The sequence below is a fragment of the Dama dama genome, chromosome 30, assembly GCF_033118175.1.
Source record: "Dama dama isolate Ldn47 chromosome 30, ASM3311817v1, whole genome shotgun sequence".
NCBI lineage: Eukaryota > Metazoa > Chordata > Mammalia > Artiodactyla > Cervidae > Dama > Dama dama.
In genome coordinates this window covers 75,212,518-75,234,898 of record NC_083710.1, presented here as the reverse complement: position 1 = coordinate 75,234,898, position 22,381 = coordinate 75,212,518, and the positions used below count along the sequence as shown (strand labels likewise).

General features: G+C 42.1%; 1 protein-coding gene across 10 annotated transcripts in view; it reads left to right on the top strand.

Annotated features, from left to right (window-relative positions):
* The window catches only part of LOC133049410 (ATP-binding cassette sub-family C member 4-like), a 154,356-nt gene that overhangs the window by 38,071 nt on the left and 93,904 nt on the right, over nucleotides 1–22,381 (top strand). For all 10 annotated transcript variants that reach the window (XR_009691310.1, XR_009691311.1, XM_061133396.1 and 7 more), the window contains 5 exons: nucleotides 5,687–5,788; nucleotides 9,651–9,740; nucleotides 10,942–11,133; nucleotides 19,875–19,969; nucleotides 20,193–20,279. Coding sequence is in view for 8 of the 10 variants with exons in the window: in XM_061133396.1 (XP_060989379.1) it covers nucleotides 5,687–5,788; nucleotides 9,651–9,740; nucleotides 10,942–11,133; nucleotides 19,875–19,969; nucleotides 20,193–20,279 (566 nt within the window). In the remaining 2 variants the exon portion in view is untranslated. The remainder of the gene's footprint in view (nucleotides 1–5,686; nucleotides 5,789–9,650; nucleotides 9,741–10,941; nucleotides 11,134–19,874; nucleotides 19,970–20,192; nucleotides 20,280–22,381) is intronic.

The window sequence follows — 22,381 nt, the reverse complement described above, 5'->3', positions numbered from 1 at the left end:
GGGACCAGATGCCATGATCTTAGTTTTCTGACTGTTGAATTTTAAGCCAACATTTTTACTCTCCTCTTTCACTTTCATCAAGAGGCTCTTTAGTTCTTATCCTGTTTTTCTGTTATTTAGTTCCTATCCTGTTATATAGTTCCTAAACTGTTATTTAGTTCCTATGCTGTTATCTAACAGGTAATAGATGATGATTGGATGTTCATTTTCTTCCTCAACCTGCCTCTCACTTAGATGGGTTAATGTCCAATTAGAGGGTGAAGAGGGCAGCAAGAGTGGAAGAAAAGTTCAGCTGAGTTTACTGACCAGGTGGTTAGAGCTGGGTAAGGTTTGACCACGGATGGGCTGGAAGTGTGGTGGACATGAGGAGTTTAGAATACAGTGTGGGGTTGAGCTCTGCTGCCCCACTGTCCCCCGCAGCCTGGGACTCAGTAGACTGGATGGTCATCTCCTAGGATTTCTTCTTGGGTCATATCTGGTAGTCCTAGGAAGGAAACCCACCACCCCTGCCCAGCTTGGAGGGGGTGTGGTGGCCCATACCCACAGGCAGACCTACATGTGGTCTTCATAGTTTTGTGTCTTCTTGTTTATAAATGCTTTTCAATTTCCTTTTTTCATATAAAGAATAAAAGGTTTTACTATGATTTTATAGGTCCAAGAAGTCCCTCTTTTTTTTTTTTTTTTTTTTTTAATAAGAAAAGGGATCTGAAGGCCTTGGAATTGAATGACTCCACTAGGATTGTAAATATCTTGTCTCTGAAGCACTGAAAGTCTTCAGTGATTTTACATGCCATAAAATGTGTCTCTGAGGTTATATTGTTCATAAAGCAGATTTTCCATTTCCAGCCACTGGGAACTCACACTTTTTGGCTATAGTTCTAATGTTGATACTTTCCTGCAGAACCTGTTCTGGGTCTAAGAGAAATTTAATTTCAGCTTTTTCATTAGCTTGAGTCCTGGAGAAGAATCCAGCCAGCACTTCTGCACCTTCATGAGTTGGTCATGTGCTAAAAGGAGTGTCATTTAACCCCTGGAAGACTGTGACTCTTTCCCTACTCAGACCTATTATTTGTGAACAACACTCAGTAGATCTAATTCCTTACTTAGGGCATGCTTGTTCTTTACTTTCTTCTTCTTTTTTTGAAAGTGGAAAATTTCTGTTTTACTGTGCACATACTTAACATTGTTTTTTTGTCTTGGTAACACATTTAAGCTAAAATTGGAATTTCTGTCTAGACAAAATGTATAACATACATGTGAAACATTTTGCTTGTTACCATGTTAGCTCAGACTGTGTAAGGCTATAGTAGTCATGCAGTCAGTGTTTCTATTGATTTGAACCAGCCCTGCAGTCTGTTCCTTGCCTTACCCATGAGGGGTTGACTCTGTGCAAAGCTTGGTCTCAGTTGGAGTTGTGACTGTAGGTGCATGAATGATGTAGTGTCTCCCCTCTGTGTGACTTACTATCTCTCTGGGGATTCAGAGGTAGGGAGGGCAGTGCCAGCCTGGATTGTCCTGAGTGGTTCCATGGATGGTTAGCATTTGAGGTTGACTCAGAAGGATAGGTGGGGTTAGTACTCAGGGCATCCAGGCAGAGGCCACCTGGGGAGTGTGGACTTAAGTGCTGATGGGTCTCTGGGTGTGTTAAGCATGATGGAAACTCAGAGGTGCTGTAAAGAGATCAGGAAGAAGTGGTGTTGGGATAGGTTTGGTGGTGTTGGGGAGGGCTGGAGAAGAAACCAGCAAAAGAAAAGTTGTATTAATATTTTCAGTGGTTAATAGTGGGTGGAATTCTGAAATTATATTGTTTTGAGAGAAAAGCATTGGGAGACGGATGAGCTGTGTCAGAACAGGTGAGAGCTGGTATCTGGCTGACTACGGAAGAGGTGGTGTGGACAAAGAACTCAGGCTGCGGTGGTTGAGAGTCTGCAGAGGAGTCCTCAGACCACCATCCGTCCACCCTGTCTCCTGCTGGACTCCGGCTCAGGGCAGGTAGGAGGAGCCATGCCCAGTGTTACGTTCTCAGTGAGCCTGGATGAGAGGAAGAGGGAACAAGTCGATGGCATCTCCCACCAGCTGGTCTTTGAAAGAGATGCAGGGATCATGATGTCTTTCTTTTCCTGCACAGAAGCAGGTTTTCATGTTTGGTTTTTACCAGTTGTTCTTATTTTTATTATTTTATTTTATTTTTCATTTATTTTTATTAGTTGGAGGCTAATTACTTTACAATATTGTAGTGATTTTTGCCAAACATTGACATGAATCAGCCATGGATTTACATGTGTTCCCCATCCTGAACCCCCCTCCCACCTCCCTTCCCATCCCATCCCTCTGGGTCATCCTAATGTACCAGGCCTGAGCACTTGTCTCATGCATCCAGTTGTTCTTTTGCAGTAGATGATTGCAATCACATTTATGATTCAGGGACATGGTATTCTGGGTGTCAAGGACTTGAAGTGTGTTTATGATTTTTAGGGTAATAGGTTACTGTTTATATGTTGTTTTCTTTCTCACACATCCTCAGATGCTTATTTCAGTTTCCCTCCATGTTGTCTTGGACTCAGTTTCCCTGTGAGTCCTAGAATTACCCATGTTAAAGCTGCTTACACAGATAGTTTGTTTTTCTCTCATGCAAGTGTCCTTATAAGGCTCTGTATGGGTTTCCTGGGGCTGCTGTAACCAAGTACCACAAACAGGTGCTTAAAACCCCAGAAATTGATTGTTTCTCAGTCCTGGAGCCTAGAAGTCTGAAGTCAAGGAGTCAGCAGGGTCATCATCCCTCTGAATCCTGCAAGAGGGACTCCTTCCTCACCTCTGTTAGCTTAGGTTGTTGCAGGAAAACCTTGATCTTCCTTGGCTTGTAACTGCCATCACTCCAGCTTCTGTCTCCATCATCACATGGGCATTTTCTGCCAGTGTGTGTGTCTCTCTGGTTTTCTCTTCTTATAAGGACACTGATCATATTGGATTTGGGGCCTATCCTACTCCAGTGTGGTCTCACCTTAATTGATTACATCTGCAGCAACACTGTTTTTAAGTCATATTTTGAGGTAACAGTTTAGGATTTCAGCAGGCTTTTATTTATTTATTTATTTTTGTGGGAATCATCCTCCATGGTGCTAGGGACTCAGACTCTTTCTTTTTTTTAAACAAAACTTTAATTTTATCTGTGCTGGGTCTTCATTGCTGCACAGATTTTCTCTAGCTGTGGCAAGCACGCTTCTCATTGCAGTGACTTCTCTTGTTGTGGAGCATGGGCTCCAGGTGCCCAGGCTTTGGTAGTTGTGGCACATGGGCTTAGTTGCTCTGTGGCATGTAGAATCTCCTGGACCAGGGATCAAACTCGTGTCCCTTGCACTGGCAGGCAGATTCTCATCTACTGCATCATTAGGGAAGTCCTGGACTCTTCCTTGTTACTCCATTGTGTATGACCTTGACCAAGCTGGCAGCCTCCAAAGCTCAGGCCATGGGACGGAGGAAGGTTCTGGACATTGTCACTCTCCACTGACCTGGATTTAATCACGTGGCTGCCCCTATCTGCTTGGGAGCCTGGAGAGCGAGGGCCTACTTCCAGGCTGCCACTTGCAGCTAAAATCTGGGGTTTGGGAAGAATGAGAGCAGATTTTGAGGACAGCCAGCAGTCTCTGCCACACTTTCATGGTTCCTTTCTCTGCCAGAGTAGCTTTTCTTGTTGGATTATGTCTAGCATTTGCAGGACAGAAGGGAGTTTTCCTGCATAAGATTGTGCTAGCTTTGTAGTGGTTCTCAGGAGTTGGTTTTAATCAGCTACATTCCACTGAATAACTGATAAACACTGTGAACAAAGCAAAAAGTGGGAGCTACAATCATTCCTGTTGTAGGAGAGAGGACAGTGATCAAGAAGAGACAGTGATTGTGGAAAGATGCTTGTAAAATATTTTTAAGAGAAATTTAAGAGCACTTCATTTTTAGAATAACAACTTAAGTGATAATTAATGGAAAACAGTGATACTGACTTAAAACACATTAGGAGAAAGGCAGAGTGTGTTTTAAGTGTCCAGGGAAAGGTCATGATGCAAAACAGGCATCGCCAGGGTTTTTGTTTGGCATCTCTGCCATTGGTCTTGTTGTCCCAGCCTGTCCTGTGCCCCTTGATGCCTGAAGGCCTGAGTATGGCCTTCCTTGCTGTGTTCCTAGCAGTATAACAGGGTGCTTGGCACCTGGTGGGGTTCAGCAAGTATTTGTGGAATTGTTTCCTACCAATTCTCCTGTTTGTGGTCAGTAACTCAAAAGGTAAGCAATGAAAATGTCCAGGTTCTAAATGTGTTGAAGTTTGGAGTCATATTTTCTCCTTACGGAGGAGCCAGTATACTTGTTGAGAAAGTGACTGCTTTGCTCATGGCCAGGAACTAGTATTCTTGTCCAGAAAATCCCATGCAGGTCTCAAAAGAGTCAGACTTGACTGAGCAATTAAACAACAGTGTTTTATATAAAATATTCTTATATGTGCTTTATATATAAATATGTTCATATACACACACATATGTATATAAAACACTATGTATACTATATATACTATATTATATGATTAGTATAACATATGATATATATTATTCTATATAATATATGTTATTTAGTATGTTCTGATATGAAACAAAACTAGTTTAAGTACAGCTGACAAAATGATATGTAGGCTGTATAAAATCTTTTTTTTTCCATTTATTTTTATTAGTTGGAGGCTAATTACTTTACAATATTGTAGTGGTTTTTGCCATACATTGACATGAATCAACCATGCATTTACATGTGTTCCCCATCCTGATCCCTCCTCCCACGTCCCTCCCGACCCGATCCCTCTGGGCCTTCCCAGTGCACCAGCCCCGAGCACTTGTCTCATGCATCCCACCTGGGCTGGTGATCTGTTTCACACTTGATAATATGCATGTTTCGATGCGGTTCCCTCAAAACATCCCACCCTCGCCTTCTCCCACAGAGTCCAAAAGTCTGTACTGTACATCTGTGTCTCTTTTTCTGTTTTGTATATAGGGTTATCATTACTATCTTTCTAAATTCCATATATATGCATTAGTATACTGTATTGGTCTTTATCTTTCTGGCTTACTTCACTCTGTATAATGGGCTCCAGTTTCATCCATCTCATTAGAACTGATTCAAATGAATTCTTTTTAATGGCTGAGTAATATTCCATGGTGTATATGTACCACAGCTTCCTTATCCATTTGTCTGCTGAAGGACATCTAGGTTGCTTCCATGTCCTGGTTATTATAAACAGTGCTGCGATGAACATAGGGGTGCATGTGTCTCTTTCAGATCTGGTTTCCTTGGTGTGTATGCCCAGAAGTGGGATTGCTGGGTCATATGGCAGTTCTATTTCCAGTTTTTTAAGAAATCTCCACACTGTTCTCCATAGCGGCTGTACTAGTTTGCATTCCTACCAACAGTGTAAGAGGGTTGCCTTTTCTCCACACCCTCTCCAGTGTTTATTGCTTGTAGACTTTTGGATAGCAGCCATCCTGACTGGCGTGTAATGGTACCTCATTGTGGTTTTGATTTGCATTTCTCTGATAATGAGTGATGTTGAGCATCTTTGTATAAAATTTTTTATTATAAATTCCAGGAAAGCAATTATTTTTGTCTGTGCTTTGTTCTTGCAGTTTAACAATCTGTGTTTCTCCTTTTTCTGTAGAAGTTCCTGTTACTTGATGAGATACCACAGCTCAACCCTCAGCTGCCATCAGATGGTGAAACGATAGTGGACGTGGATGATTTCACTGCTTCTTGGGATAAGGTAACAAGTCCTGCACTCCAGGTTCATAACTACTAATTGACAACTGAAGACACAGGTTTATGGGAGTATGATGAGGTTTTCCACATGGTGTAAAATGTGATTTGCTCATATATTGAGAGTATGTTTTAAAAATTCTCAAAATCAGGGATAAGGTTTGCAGTTAATGGAGATTAAGTGTAAAATCAGCCTAAGAAGTTTGACATGTTGCTCTTTATTTCATTTTCAAGAGAGCTTTCAAAGTATTAGCACAATTTGAATTTAAAGTACATGTGTTTATAATATTAGAATTTACAGGATTGGATGGACAAAATGCTGCAGTGTGGAATGGTTTAACTAATGAATACACAGACGGTTGTTAAAGAGGCTTTGGGGTATCAGTGTACATTTTTTGCCTTGATTATCAGATCACTTTATTGTACATGCAGTGAGGCCATGATCTGGATCTTTGCTGTGGGGTAGAGTGTGGGCTCCCCCATCCTAAGCTTCTGGATAGTTCTAGCTACTTTCGTAACAGCCAGAGGCAGGAAGGAAACAGCAGGTGGGCGTAGTGAGCACCAGTGATTCCTAGTTGAAGGGTTGCGGTGTGTGGAAACTGACAGGGAGAACTGGTGATTTTCCAACACTTAGTTTATTTATGACTTTCTGGCAAACAGGAAAAAACAAGGGTCCACTTTCAAAATTGCACATGCAATGCTGCCTCCTTTACCAATGATTGAAATGTTCCTGCCTCCCTGGTTCCCTGGTCCTCTGTGCACATCCTCCTGTATCAGTGTGGATCAGTCAGGCAAACAGAACCCCACCACGGGAGAGGGAGTTCCATGCAGGGAATTAGTTACATAGATGATAAGAGTGGGGAAAACAGAAACATCAAAATGGTGCTGGGTGAGACAACCCAGAAATTAGCAAAGGCAGGAAACTGTTCCCACCTGACAGCAAGGAGGACTCAGGAAGGAGATGTCTCTACCAGAGGGTCCACTATCCAGAGCAGAACTAAGGAGCCTGGCTGCTGTCAGAGTGGGGACCACAGAGCAAGTGTCTAGACTCTGTAGACTCCTCCTGTCTTTCATGCCTGTGACTCCGTTTTGCCACCTGCATAGTGTTCACCAACTTCTGATTAACTGCCTGCCATCTCCATCAATAACACAGTAGTATAATATGTTCCCATATATATAAAACCACATCCCTGTACCATTTGCACATGGAAACTCACAGAAGGTGCCTGACCTATCCTGAGAGTTTCTCATACCTTATTCCAGTAGATTTACCTCCTGTTTCATATTTCTCGTCACAGTACTCATGAAGCATTTATGGAAAGCACTAAAATTCCATTATAAATACTACTCCATGTGAATGCTAACACATTTTTTAATGACCCATTACCAAATTTCTTTTGTACCAAATTATGCAGCATTTTAAAATGAGCTATTTTGTTTTTCTTTCAAGAACTTAATAACATGTTCTCAGATTTTTGTGCAACTTCCACTGTAAAACAGAACAGCCTATTATGTTGTCCTGGCTTTGCCTATGGAAGGACTGTGCCCCTTGCTGGGGTCATTAGTAGTTATGGCTGTCAGGTTAGATCTTGGGTGAGGGATCCCTTAGACGGGGGACACAGACATGGGGGTTTTAAAGAGAAACTGAATCTGAATGAAGCCCCTGCTGGGATGGGAGGCAGGAGATAGACATGAACTCTGTAACCTGCTCCACTAGACAGTCAGGTGGGCAGGTGGGCAGGTGGGGGCAGATCTCAGGGACCCAGGTCTCATTCATGAAATGATGGAACTTGGTCTTAGTCTTGAAGTTGTAAAATAAATGGTCCTGTGGGAGCCTCCATTTCTTCATGGGGCAGGGGTTTTAAACTGTCTGGTATAGAGTGGGGGCTCAGCTAATGATCCTTGTTGAGTCAGCATCCCCTGAGTCTGGATAACCAGGAATTGACTGGATCCAGCACGTCTGCGCTGCTGAGTGCTGCCCTCTACTGGTCTCGGCAGTAGATCCTGAAGCCTGAACAGGGAGGGAACTCAGGGTCTGACCCTGGGAAACTGAGGGGTGGTGACAGGGAGCTGATGTTTGTATGTGACTCATTGTTTTTCAGTCATAACTGAGTGAAAAGTAATAAAATAGGAACCTTAAGTGGCAGAAAAGAAGAAAGAAGTGGAGAAGGTTAAAAAATATTTCTTATGTTTTAACATCTAGCTTCTTATTGGTAGGTTTATACTTTCTTTAAAATCTGGAGCTACATGGCTGATTCATGTCAATGTATGACAAAACCCACTACAATATTGTAAAGTAATTAGCCTCCAACTAATAAAAATAAATGAAAAAAAAAATCTGGAGATAGTGTTTTTGACCATGCAAAATAATTGTCATTTTTTAGCATGTGAATGCTTTATAATTAGTTCATTTCTTTCAGGAGAAAGTTTTCATTTTGAGAAATATTCAGACTTTTAAATTCAGAGTCTGTGTTTTTAGTCTTTGGGGCACCTTAGAGTCAAGTGTCACCATTTTTCTTTTTTTTTTTTAAGGATTGGCAGCTATTGACAATTTTCTTAACACTTTGATATGTAAAGACATACATGAACCTGTAAGTCTCTCACGAATGTGACTTGTTATTGGCACAATGAGTACTTTGTCCTCCACTGCACTGGGTGGGGGTGCTAGCGCACATATCTCCATGGTTTTTGTTGTTATTTTTGTTCCTTTGGGCTTCCCTGGTGGCTCAGACAGTAAATAAGCTGCCTGTTTTTCTTCAGTAGAAGTATTTTATTATCCTCAATTGAGCCAAGACAGGTAACACATATAAATACATATAAAATTGAGGCTTTATCCTTTTGATTCATCACGTCATAATTAACTTATTCCCCATATTTTGTTGTTGGTGATGGTGGTGGTATTAAATTAGAGATCTTGTTAAAAATTAGAGCCTGGACCATTATTAATAACACTTAATTTGCCAAGAGTATATAAAGTACCCCTTTGCTTGCTGAGCACTACTGAGGTTCATTCTTTATCAAATGAAAAGTGGAGAGATTAGTGGAGATTTCAAATTACTTAATTAAAGGGCTAGGCATGCCAGGAACTTATGCTGCCATCTTGTGGGGATTGATTGATGCTTTTGAACTGGGGTGCTGGAGAAGACTCTTGAGATCAAAGAGATCAAACCAGTCAATCTTAAAGGAACATTCATTGGAAGGACTGATGCTGAAGCTGAAGCTCCAACATTTTGGCCACCTGATGTGAAGAACTGACTCATTGGAAAAAACCCTGATGATGGGAAAAATTGAAGGCAGAAGAAGGGGATGACAAAGGATGAGCTAGTTGGATGGCATCACCAGCTCCATGGACATGAGTTTGAGTGTGCTCTGGGAGTTGGTGATGGACAGGGAAGCCTGCATGCTGCAGTCCATGGGGTTGCGAAGAGTTGGACACAATTGAGGGACTGAACTGAATTGAACTGTGGAGATTAATGAGACAGTTAAAACCAAGGGTCATGATGAAAACTTATAAATGATTAAAAACCTCCCAAGCTGAATATTCTAAGTGCATTGTATTAATAAGCTTATGTGCATTATTCAGTTTGCATTTCAGGCAGGTGCCTTGTCATTTCTACTACTAAAATTCTGTGGGTGTCTAGAGCTATGTCCTTATGGAAATCTGATAAAAGAATGAGCCTTGTTAATACCCAAAGAGATATGTATAATTGGATGAAAAGGCCTCCAGGACTTTCTATCTTAAAATAGGAAGGAGAAAAATGTGGATTACATTAGCATATCAATGACTATTATGTAATTTTCTCTACCTTCTGAAGTAATATATGTTACTTTATTGAAATGGGCACATTTTTATAAACTTTAATTTGCAGGCATCAGAGACCCCAACCCTACAAGACCTTTTCTTTACTGCCAGACCCGGTGAACTGTTAGCTGTGGTTGGACCTGTGGGTGCAGGAAAGGTAAGTTGTGATGCCTTTTTTCAGCTTGATGCAACACCACTGCCCTTGTTAAATTCGCAGAGTTGATCCCAGAGCTGTGTGTTGACACAGTTTGAATTGAGTGTACCTAGAACAGCGCTTCTCAACCTGTTCCATGGAATATTAGTTTTGCAAGAAGGTTTCATGGCCAAATAAATCTAGATAAGCACACACTGTGTTTTCTTTCTTGGTGCTTCACACTGCACAGTTGGGAACCATTGTCAGGAATTTGGACGTCTCAGTGAATGAAATTATTAATGTGACACCTGTTTAGGTTGGATGGAGAGAGTGGGGACTTCTTGTCGTCACAGTAGCCCCTCTAGGAAGCCTGGAGATGGTGAAGGCTCTTCCAGGAAGATCTGAGCATTTCCTCATGTGACTTGTTGTGATCCTTTCAGTGCACATGTAGTGAATATTCAGCCACATGCTGGAGCTAAAAACACAGATGTGAGCCAGACCCCAACGTCTCTACTGTCCAGAGGCAACCAGGTTCCAGGGTGAGACAGATACATAGGCAGTTTGTTTCAGCCCAGTGTGGTGAGCGCTCTGATGGTGTAGACACAGATATGTCACTTCTGTATGTTACAAGAGATTTGAAAGACATGTGCACTTGTCTTTCTTGTCCGGTGTTATGAAACAACAAAATACAGAAACATAAATGTGAGATGTGTACATGAGAGGGTGCTAATTTCCCCTATGGTGGACTTTTGCTCTTTAGACACAACTCACTTCAGAATTATTTTAAGTAATCATCTTTGGATATATTCTTCACGCATAGCTTTTTAAGAATAAGTGTTTGTCAAGTGAAGGATACCTGGATGCAGGAACAACTGCACTAAACATCAGGTACATGAAATACACATCCTGCTGGACTGCTCTGCTAGTGAAAGATGTTAAACATTCTTAGTTTTTGCTGAGTGTAGTGCTTCATTTGGGGGCTCCTCTTGGGCAGAGGAGATTTTTATACTATTTTATTAATATTCCTTATCAACCATTCTTTTTCATTGACCAATAGTGTTATTTTCAATTGTTTTTGTCCAAATTTCCAGGGCTGTACTTTATCCTGTTCTAAATGCAAGGGTTCTATTGTGTATCAAGCACCAGGCTGGGGTCGGCTGTGCTATGAGATGTGTTTCATCCTGAGTGCACCCTGTTCACGTGTGTGTGTCGCCATCTGTTTCAGTCGTCACTGTTATGCGCTGTGCTGGGGGAGCTGCCCCCGAGCCAGGGGAAGGTCAGCGTGCACGGGAGGATTGCGTATGTTTCTCAGCAGCCCTGGGTGTTCTCAGGAACTGTGAGGAGTAACATTTTATTTGGGAGGAAATATGAAAAAGACCGATATGAAGAAGTAATAAAGGCTTGTGCTTTGGGAGAGGTGAGTAATGACTTTTGAGAAGTATGTACTAGAATTTCAAATGACAGACTTGGTTTAAACAATCAGTAAAGTTTGTTGAAAGTTTTTTTTTTTTTTTTTTTTTTTTAAGTTTGAAAGATCGGTCAATGTTGTTTAATGTTTACACTGGTCTTCTGAGTAAGTATGCAGGCATATATGCTACTCCTTCAATCCTGATGTCATAAAGACATTTACAGAATGCCTTGTTGAGGAGGGGGTTTTTTCACTTTGTGAAGTTTCATTCACTTTTAACTTATTTTTGTAGTGGACAATTACAAAAATGTCTAAAATTAGAGTGCACAGTGTAATGAACCCTCATGTACCCACTCCCCAGCTTCAACCAGGAACAGCTGTTGGCCAGTCTTGCTGCATCTTCACTCCTGCCCTCTGCCAGTCCCACCCCCACCCCCAGGTTATTCTGGAGCAGATCCTAGACCTCAGATTAGTTCATCTGTAAAGGTTTTGGCTCAGCTGGTAAAGAGTCTGCCTGCAATGTGGGAGACCTGGGTTCGATCCTTGGATTGGGAAGATCCCCTGGAGACGGGAACGGCTACCCACTACAGTATTCTAGCCTGGAGAATTCCATGGACTCTGTAGTCCCGGGGTCGCAAAGAATCGGACACAACGGAATGACTTTCACTTTCACTTTCAAAGCTTCCATGGTGGCTCAGACGGTAAAGACCCTGCCTGCAATTCAGGAGATGTGGGTTCAATTCCTGGGCTTGGAAGATCCCCTGGAGAAGGGGATGATTATCCACTCCAATATTCTTGCCTGGTGAGCTACAGTCCATTGGGTTGCAAAGAGTCAGACACCACTGAGTGACTAACATACACACATATGACTAGTTTTTCTCTAAGAGTTGGGAGAGCCTTTGGAAAAACATGTTATTTCATCTGAAAAATAACCCAAATTCCTCAATATTATCAACCTTCTAGTTTACCTGTTGCTAATCATCTCACTGAGAAGTCTCCATTACCATTGGTTTGAATCAGACGCCACATGAGGTCTGCCCCCTGCACTTGGCTGGTACCTCCTCAGTCCCTTTCAGTCTCCAGGTTTTTCTTTCCACTTGGTTATGACTAGTATTTTTATTTAAAGAAAATAGAATGCTTTAACATTTCTTCTTAATACTGCATTGTTTCACTGGGGGAGAGATTGTTTTCAGAAAAGACTCTGCGGTTCACAGAAAATGGCAAGGTGAAACTCTGAAATTTAGATGAAATCAGTGAATGAATGGTGAAAATGAAATTACCTGATAAAACAATATAATCTGGCAAAAAAGAAAGAAAAATATAAATACTGATAAATACTGTGTTATTCTCTTGGGTTATAAAAATCTAAACAATAGCATTAAAGGGTTTCTCCTCCCAAGGCCTGTTCAGTGCAGTGTGTTCTTTTGTACTGTGAGGAAAAGATTGGGATGGTGTTTGAAAGGTAAGATGTTAAAAGCTCCAAACTCGCTTTGTGAAGCAATAGTAATTTTGCTTGAACAATGACTTGAACATCATAGATTGTATCAGATGAGTAGCATTTTGTGATGATGTGAACAAAACAGAATTGCTTGTTTAATGCTCTTGTTTCTTTCTCCTGGGTTGTTGTCAATGGGAGATTGTTCTTTTGTGGAAATGATATTGTTACTGAGTCCGCTCTTTTCATAGTGGACTCAGTGGACTCAGTAATAATATCATGTAGCACAAGCTGGAATCAAGATTCTTGGGAGAAATATCAATAACCTCAAATATGCAGATGACACCACCCTTATGGCAGAAAGTGAAGAGGAGCTGAAGAGCCTCTTGATGAAGGTGAAAGAGCAGAGTGAAAAAGCTGGCTTAAAACTCAGCATTCAAAAAATTAAGATCATGGCATGCAATCCCAACACTTCATGGCAAATAGATTGGGAAACAACGGAAACAGTGACAGACTTTATTTTCTTGGGCTCCAAAATCACTGCAGATGGTGACTGAAGCCATGAAATTAAAAATGCTTGCTTCTTGGAAGAAAAGCTATGACCAACCTAGACAGTGTATTAAAAAGCAGAGACATTACTTTGCCAACAAAGGTCCATCTTGTAAAGGCTATGGTTTTTCCAGTAGTCACGTATGGATGTGAGAGTTGGACCATGAAGAAAGCTGAGTGCCAAGGAATTGATGCTTTTGAACTGTGGTGTTGGAGAAGACTCTTGAGAGTCCCTTGAACTGCAAGGAGATCCAACCAGTCCTAAATGAAAGCAGTCCTAAATATTCATTGGAAGGACTGATGCTGAAGCTGAAGCTCCAATACTATGGCCATCTAATGCGAAGAAGTGACTCATTGGGAAAGACCCTGATACTGGGAAAGATTGAAGGCAAGAGGAGAAGGAAATAATTGAAGATGAGATGGTTAGATGGCATCACTGACTTGATGGACATGAGTTTGAGCAAGCTCTGGGAGTTGGTGATGGACAGCGAAGCCTCGCATGCTGTAGTCCATTGGGTCTCAAAGAGTTGGACATGACTGATCAACTGAGCTGAGTCCAAGCTCACTCTGCTTGCTGCACTGTAGGCCAATAAGTCTGAGATGAGGTGTTGAGACAAGGAAGGGACTTTATTTTGGAAGCCACTGACAGAGAAGATGGCAAGTTCAGTATCAGTTCAGTCGCCCAGTTGTGTCTGACTCTTTGACAGAACATAGTCCACTGGAGATGGGATTTGCAAGCCACTTCAGTATTCTTGCCTTGAGAACCCCGTGAACAGTATGAAAAGGCAAAAAGATAGGACACTGAAAGATGAACTCCCCAGGTCAGTAGGTGCCCAGTATGCTACTGGAGATCAGTGGAGAAATAACTCCAGAAAGAATGAAGAGACAGAGCCAAAGCAAAAACAATACCCAGTTGTGGATGTGACTGGTGATGGAAGTAAAGTCCAATGCTGAAAAGAACCATACTGCATAGGAACCTGGAATGTTAGGTCCATGAATCAAGACAAATTGGAAGGGGTCAAACAGGAGATGACAAGGGTGAACATTGATGTTGTAGGAATCAGTGAACTAAAATGGACGACTTTAACTCAGATGGCCATTATATCTACTATTGTGGGCAAGAATCCCTTAGAAGAAATGGAGTAGCCATCATAGTCAACAAAAGAGTCCGAAATGCAATACTTGGATGCAATCTCAAAAACAACAGAATGATCTCTGTTCGTTTCCAAGGCAAACCATTCAATATCACAGTAATCCAAGTCTATGTCCTGACCAGTAATGCTGAAGAAACTGAAGTTGAATGGTATTGTGAAGACCTACAAGACCTTTTAGAACTAACACCCAAAAAAGACATCCTTTTCATTATTCAGGGCTGGAATGCACAAGTAGGAAGTCAAGAGACACCTGGAATAACAAGCAAATTTGGCCTTGGAGTATGGAATGAAGCAGGACAAAGGCTAACAGAGTTTTGCCAAGAGAGCACACTGGTCATAGCAAACACCCTCTTCCAACAACACAAGAGAAGACTCTACACATGGACATCACCAGATGGTCAACACCAAACTCAGATTTATTATATTCTTTGCAGCCAAAGATGGAGAAGCTCTATACAGTCAGCAAAAACAAGACTGGGAGCTGACTGTGGCTCAGACCATGAACTCCTTATTGCCAAATTCAGACTTAAATTGAGGAAAGGGAAAACCACGAGGCCATTCAGGTATGACTTAAATCAAATCCCTTATGATTATAGAGTGGAAGTGACAAATAGATTCAAGGGATTAGATCTGACAGAGTGCCTAAAGAACTATGGACAGAGGTTTGTGACAGGTTTGTACAGGAGACAGTGATCAAGACCATCCCAAGAAAAAGAAATGCAAAAAGGCAAAATGATTCTCTGAGGAGGCTTTACAAATAGCTGAGATGGCAGGTTAGCACCTCAAAATAGCCAGCTTGTCAGGGGCAGGATGCCAGGTTCTTCTGTGAATCAGAGAAGGTTGGATGTGAGGAAACAAAGTAAAAAGATCATTTAATTCTTGTGAGTATCTTATAAAGCAACAAGCCACATGCTGGGAGATATGTTAGTTTCACTTCCTTACAACCCTTCACAGGTGGGCATGGCCAGACTATCTTCTTGAGGCAGGCCATTATGCATGCCTGCAGTAACAAATGTGGCAAAATAAGGATTAAAGTCACAGAAGCAGATCCAGTATGAATTCATAATTAACCCTTTCTGGTTACAGTATCAAGGTAGCAGGCATGAGCTGGATTTTTATTAAATGGTGTTTATAATGTGGTGATCCAGTGGTTAAAACTCCATGCTCCCAATGCAGGCGGCATAGGTTCGATCTTTGATAAAAAGCTAAGATCCTACATGCCACAGGTGCAACCAAAAATTTAAAAATATTTTAAGAGCAAATATATGGATTTCCCTGGTGGCTCAGATGGTAAAGGATCTGCCTGCAGTGTGGGAGACCCGGGTTCAATCCCTGGGTCCAAAAGATCCCTGGAGAAGGGAGTGGAACCCATTCCAGTATTTTTGCCTGGAGAATTCCATGGACAGAGGTGCCTGGCCTGCTGTAGTCCATAGGGGTCAAAAGAGTCGGACACAACTGAGCGACTAATGCTACACTACAAATGCTGTTTAAGAAAAGAGGGAAGCAAGTGTAAACAGAACAGCAGCTCCCATTCAGAGTCTACATGCAAATCATTTTCTCTCTCTCACACGTGTGTCTATACACACATAAGAAGGTATGTAAGTTATTCTTTATGAGTGTCCTCAATGTTAAATTCCTCATTTTTGGCTGGCAAAGCTGAAGCTTGTGGGATGAAACAGCCATCCTTAACATTTGGAGCTCAAGTTCAGATCTGTTTCTGCACAACTCTAGACTCCATGCTTGTCCTCGGTGCTGTGCTGGCTTGAGGACATTTGAAAGAAAGAACTTTTTAAAAGCAGGTGATGGATGAAGGTGGGAGGTGGGATGTGGAATAAACAAATCTCAGGCATTTCCTCTTTACCTTAATCATTTCCAGCTCCTGATGCCCACATCAGACTCCAAAGACCCAGGCCAGGTGTGAGTGTTTCTCTCATGACCTTGCCTTTCTGGTGAAGCTCAGCCCTGTCTTTCTCTCCCACATTTGAGCATCTCTGGAGAAGAGCGGCTGTGGGACAGTGGCTACCATTCAGCGTTTTCCTCAGGGGCCATCGTTCTCCCTGGGGGGTGATGCTCTGCTGAAGCCACATGGCGTGACTGGACCAGTAACGTGGACAGTGTTCTGAGGCTTCCCTCACCCTGGACCATCCATGCAGCAGATTCTGTGAGAAGGGGCCCTGCAAGACTGGGCTGCACAGCAATTCTTCTGTATGTGATGAGACAAATATTTACAAAGATGGACTGCTCTCCTGTGTGCATGGTTAGGACAGAGTTGGGGCCCCTCGTGCCCATTCTCTCCTTGGCAGGAAGGGAGGTCTAGGGCAGAGGAGTGACTGAGAGGGGAGTCCTGGACCCGGCTGTGTCACTTGCCTGCTATCACTTTGAACACGTCCTGTTACCTGCCTGAGGTTTCCACAGCAAAATGAGGACACTGGTTCAGCAGTTTTCCAAGAGGTTTTGCTGCTGCTCTGAAATGCCCTCTATGACTGATTAGCAATTAGCAAGAGGTTAGCAAGGTCTTTGCAACACTTGGGAACCATTTAATGAGTTATGAGAGCCTCTGCTTATCTTCTTTTGGAATCCATGTGTCGGTGGATGGACATAAGATGGTCACAGATAGTAGAGGTGTCTAGAGTTATTTTGGGCTTCCTTAGTGGCTCAGTGGTAATCTGCTTGCAATGCAGGATCCCTGGGTCAGGACGATCCCCTGGAGGGCATGGCAGCCCCCTCCAGTACTCTTGCCTGGAGAGTTCCATGCACAGAGGAGCCTGGCGGGCTACAGTCCCTGTGATCGCACAGAGTCAGACACAGAAGTGAGTAAGCAGCAGCAGCGGCAGCAGAGTTGTCTTGGCCTGAAGATACAGAGGCCCCATGTGTAGTGGAAAAGGTTTGACCTTCAGAGAAAAATGGTCCCAGATGGTAACTCCAGGTGTTTGCCTCAGTTTCTCCTCTTATTAAATGGGGGAGGGGTGGGATTACCCTAAAGGCTACAGGCAATGCCTGTGAAATGCAAACAAGTCTGGGTTTCAGTTAATGGTAGCAACTGTTACTGACATAGCCTTTTTCTCTTCATTCTTCCATACTTAAATGCATATAAATATTATACAGATTTCTCCTTACAGTTCTCCCTATGCTCATATCTGCCTAATCTTGGAGGAAAAAATAGTTTAAAAAAGTGAAATTTTTTGTATTACATTAAACTAGATCTAATTGAAGTAAACCTTTAAGTTCATTGAGCTGAAAACTTTTCTGTAATAAAATAGGGAGATATGAAGTAATTACATTGAGAGTATCAATTCAGACTAATGAGATAACTCCAAGGTCCAGGAGTCAGCAGGCTCAGGGATTGAGTCTCAGTTTCTCTATTTACTAGGAGTGTGATCAGTCACCAATAGCAAGTTATCAATTCCTCTCCTTTTTCCATTTATGGAGGGTTTTCCTACACTTTAGATTCTCACAGCATCCTTGAGTTTAGTGACTCTTGTTTCTGAAGCACATTCTGTAGAAGAGGAAAGTGAGACTTAGGAGATCAAAGGATTTGTTTATCATGGAGACCATGGTGTGCCACTTGCTTCCTCCCCAAATTTGCTAAAATAGAGACAAAGAAATGAGTGCTGCTTGTCTATGCCAGGATCTGTCCAGTGATCATTACAGGCAGTCTAAAATTTCTAATATAATAACTGTGTCACTTAAACTTGATTGTTATCTTGTGGTTTTGGGAATGTTCTTATCATTTTTTTCATTTCCCCAGGTATTCTGGGGAAAATAAACAGATTTGTCTATTTGTTTCTTAAATAGTGTTCAAATAAAACTTATGATAGATTCCCCAAATCTCAAATCAAAGCTTCATATCCTTCTTAACTTTGAGTGTTTTCTGCTTCCATGGGCAAGCATCTACTTGGTTTAGCTGATCTGCTCCGTGTTCCTTGAGTACACTGTTTCCCTTTAGTTTTTCCTGTCCAGCCTGCTTTTTTTTTGCTCCCTTTCCTTGTATAGTTCTTGTCTGTCACTGTATGACTGGTCTTAAGTATCACTGTGAAGACACCAGTCAGGTCTTATTCCTTCTGTGGAAGTGGGAAGCTGACATCATGTTCAGCAAAATTGGAAATTTAAGACACACTCATTCGCTGATAAAACAAGTCCTGTGCCTTCACCACCCTGGCCACTAGCTCTCACACCAGTGTCTCTAGCACAGACCTTCGCACTTGCATGTCCAGCTGCACCGTGATATCACCGTGATATCATCTCACCTTGTCCACAAGTGAAGTCTCCTAAACTGACATCCACCATCTTCCCCAACTCAGTGAATGGAGACCCTGCCCTTCCCCTTCCTCATCTCAGACACCGCAGTCTCCTCTTCTCTTACAGCCTGCTCCCATCTGGTCAGCAGGTCTTACAGACTCCACCTTCCAAGTGTGTCTGGAGTATGACCCTGTCGCTCCATTCCTGCTGCTCCCACTCTGGTCCTCACCACTGTCATCTCTCCCCTGGATTATTCCAGTTGCCTCCTCACTTGTAGTCACCCTCACCCATTCCCCCTTACCCTGTTTTCCACAAAGCATAGAAGTGATTCTTTAAAAAACCTCAGACCATGTCACTCCTCCCTTCTCCCCCTTCCCCTGTTACTGGAGTGACCCCAGGCTCCTCCTGCTCTGTCTCTGCCCTCTCTCCCCTCATTCTCACTCTGCTCTCCTGCCTCCTTGTCCTGACCCCCTTGGGTATCTCCCCATGGCCCCTGCACTAGCCCCTCCCTTTGTGAGGAGCCGCCTCTCCAGGTCTGTCTGAGCCCTTCCCCCTCCTCCAGATCTGCTCACCCCTCTCTGAGCAGAGCCCTCACACCCCAGTGTGAACTCACCTCCCTCCTTCACTCTCCATCCCCCTGAGCCAGCTTGCTTTTCCTTCCTGTCCTCAGTACTTGCACTCAGGTTAATTTCTTATATCATCCATCTCCCACCATGGAAAGAAACTCTGGGACTTTGTTTCTTTGTGGCTGAATTCATCGTGCCCTGAATAAATGCCTCGTGTATAGGTTGATCTTCAATATATAAGTGTGAAAATAGTCAAATGCATAAATGCTGTGAAAAACTACAGAATGAAAACAAATGAGAAACCAAAGAGGTTTCTGTTGTTTTAGTTGTTCCAGGTTATAGTTTAGCCACTATGAAACATTCCCATTGCCCTTGATCAAATACTTGTATGAAGAACTGGTACTAAAGGATTAGGAGGATGGGAATTCCCTGCTGGTTCAGTGGTTAGGGTTCCATGCTTTCAGGGATGAGATTGTGGGTTCAATCCCTAGTCAGAGAACTAAGATCCCACAAGCTACATGGTTTGGCTAAAAAAAAAAAAAAAAAAAAAAATAGGATGAGAGGAAAGTGAAAGTTGCTCATTCATTCATGTCTGACTCTTTGTGACTCCATGGACTATATAGTCCATGGAATTCTCCAGGCCAGAATACTGGAGTGGGTAGCCTTTCCCTTCTCCAGGGGATCTTCTCAACCCAGGAATCGAACTGGGGTCTCCTGATTGCAGGCAGATTCTTAACCAACTGAGCTATGAGAGGTGGAGAACACATTTTAAATCTTATTCTCTTTCCCTTTTCTATTTCCACATAGGATTTACAGCTTCTGGAGGATGGAGATCACACTGAGATAGGAGACAGAGGAACCCCGCTGAGTGAAGGACAGAAAGCCCGGGTCAGCCTCGCCAGGTAAACGGGGTTTCAGTTGCCATCCTGCCCCTCCTCCTCCGCGGCTCCTAGTGGACGTGAGCACACAGACCCGGCTCACTGGGTGGGCCTGTGTGAAGCAGGGTCTTGGTTCTTTCCATGGACTCTTGGAATGAACATGAAGTTGTTGCACCCCATCATGATTCAGAGATGAGACCCAGGCAGTGTGAAGTGTCCTCTCCTGACATCTCTCTACATGTTCTAGAGCCGTGTATCAGGATGCAGACATCTACCTCCTGGATGATCCATTCAGTGCAGTGGACGTAGGAGTCAGCAGGCACTTGTTTGAACAGTGAGTTTGCTCTTGTGTTTCTATCATCTCTGCTTTCAGGAACCCTACAGAGATCAGGGAAGACAGCTCAAGAGAGCCTTTGTGCTTCAAGAGACTCAGCCCACTCTGCCCTGGTGCCCCTTCCTCCCCTCCCTTCCCTCCTCAGAAGATCCATCCTAGAGAAATCTTGCATCATGATGAGGTCAAGAAAGGACAATATAGCAGGTGTTCCAGTGTCTGGAGACCAGTGGGGCCCGTGCTTCAGGGAGTGAGGGATAGACGGCAGATTTCCCCCTGCGAATTGCCGTTGATGGATCCAGACCCCAGGAATAAGAAAGACGATACACAGTTTTTAAGTCAGAGAACAGGACTTGGTAACCTGGTACTTGGCTGGCAGTTCTTTTCGCCATCCTTTTTTAAATTTTATTTATTTATTTATTTTTAATTGAAGGATAATTGCTTTACAGTATTTTGTGGTTTTCTGTCATACATCAACAAGAATCAGCCAGAGTTAATCCATGTCCCCTCTCTCCCAAACCTCCCTCCCATCTCCCACCCCATTTACCCTTCGTCACCAAGCCCCTGTTTGAGTTCCTTGAGTCATGAAACAATTTCCCACTGGCTATCTATTTTACACTTGGTCATGTCAGTTTCCATGCTACTCTCTCCATACATCTCACCCTCTCCCTCCTTCCCTCACCCCCATGTCCTTAGGTCTTCTCTATATGTCTGTTCATCTGTTGCTACCCTGAACATAGATTCATCAGTATTATCTTTTTAGATTCCCTATATATGTGTCAGTATATGATATTTATATTTCTCTTTCTGACTTACTTCACTCTGTATAATAGGCTCTAGGTTCATCCATCTCGTTAGAACTGACTCAAATGCATTCCTTTTTATGGCTGAGTAGTATTCCATTGTATATATGTACCACAGCTTCTTTATCCCTTAATCTGTCAATCCTCCATCATTTTTTTAAGGCATGTGAAAAGCAGAGTTTTCAGTATTGACTGGAAAGCACTTGGTTTATGCTTATTAGTCTGTAGGTTTGAAAATACTTAGTAAAGTAAAAATGATTTATTCTACATCAGCGTCTGTTCTCTAGGTCTGTAAATCTGTTTTTGTTTTGTAGATAGTTTCATTTTTGCAACATTTTATATTCCACATATGAATGATATCATATGATATTTGTCTTTCTCTTTCTGACTGACTTACTTAGTATGATAATCTCCAGGTCCAACCATGTTTCTGAAAATGGCTTTCGTTCTTGCTTTTTTTATCCATTCACCTGTCAGTTGACATTTAGGTTGTTCCCATGTCTTGGGTGTTGTGAATAGTGCTTTTACAAGCATAGGGGTACATATGGTTTTGTCTGGATATATGCCCAGGAGTGAGATTGCTAGATTATAAGGTAATTCTATTTTTAATTTTCTGAGAAACCTCCAAACTGTTTTCCATACCAACAGTGTAGGATACCTTTATTTTCTTTGTATCCTTTCTAGCCATTGTTATTTTAATGATGGCCATTCTGACTGGTATGAAGTGGTACATCACTGTAGTTTTGATTTGCATTTCTCTAATAATTCATAATGTTGAACATCTTTTCATGTGCCTATTGGCCATCTATATATATATATATGTATATATATATATATATATATATATATATATATACATCCTTTGGAGAAATGTCTATTTAGTTCTTCTGTTAATTTTTCAATTGGGTTGTTTGTTTTGTTTTTGTTATTGAAATGTATGAAATGTTTGCATATTTTGCAGATTACCCCCTTGTCAATTGCATCATTTGGAAATACTTTCTCCCATTCCGTATGTTATCTTTTTGTTTTTTGATGGTTTTCTTTGCTGTGCAAAAGCTTGTACGTTTGATTAGGTCCCATTTGTTTATTTTGCTTTATTTCTATTGCCTTGGGAGACTAACCTAATAAAACGTAGATATTATTTATGTCAGAGAATATTTTACCTGTGTTCTCTTCTAGGAGTTTTATGGTGTCATGTTTTAAGTTTAAGTCATTAAGTCATTTTGAGTTTATATCTGTGGGTGGTGGGGAGTGTGTTCTAACCTCACTGATTTCCAAGCCTGTGTCTCTGCCCTTATGTCT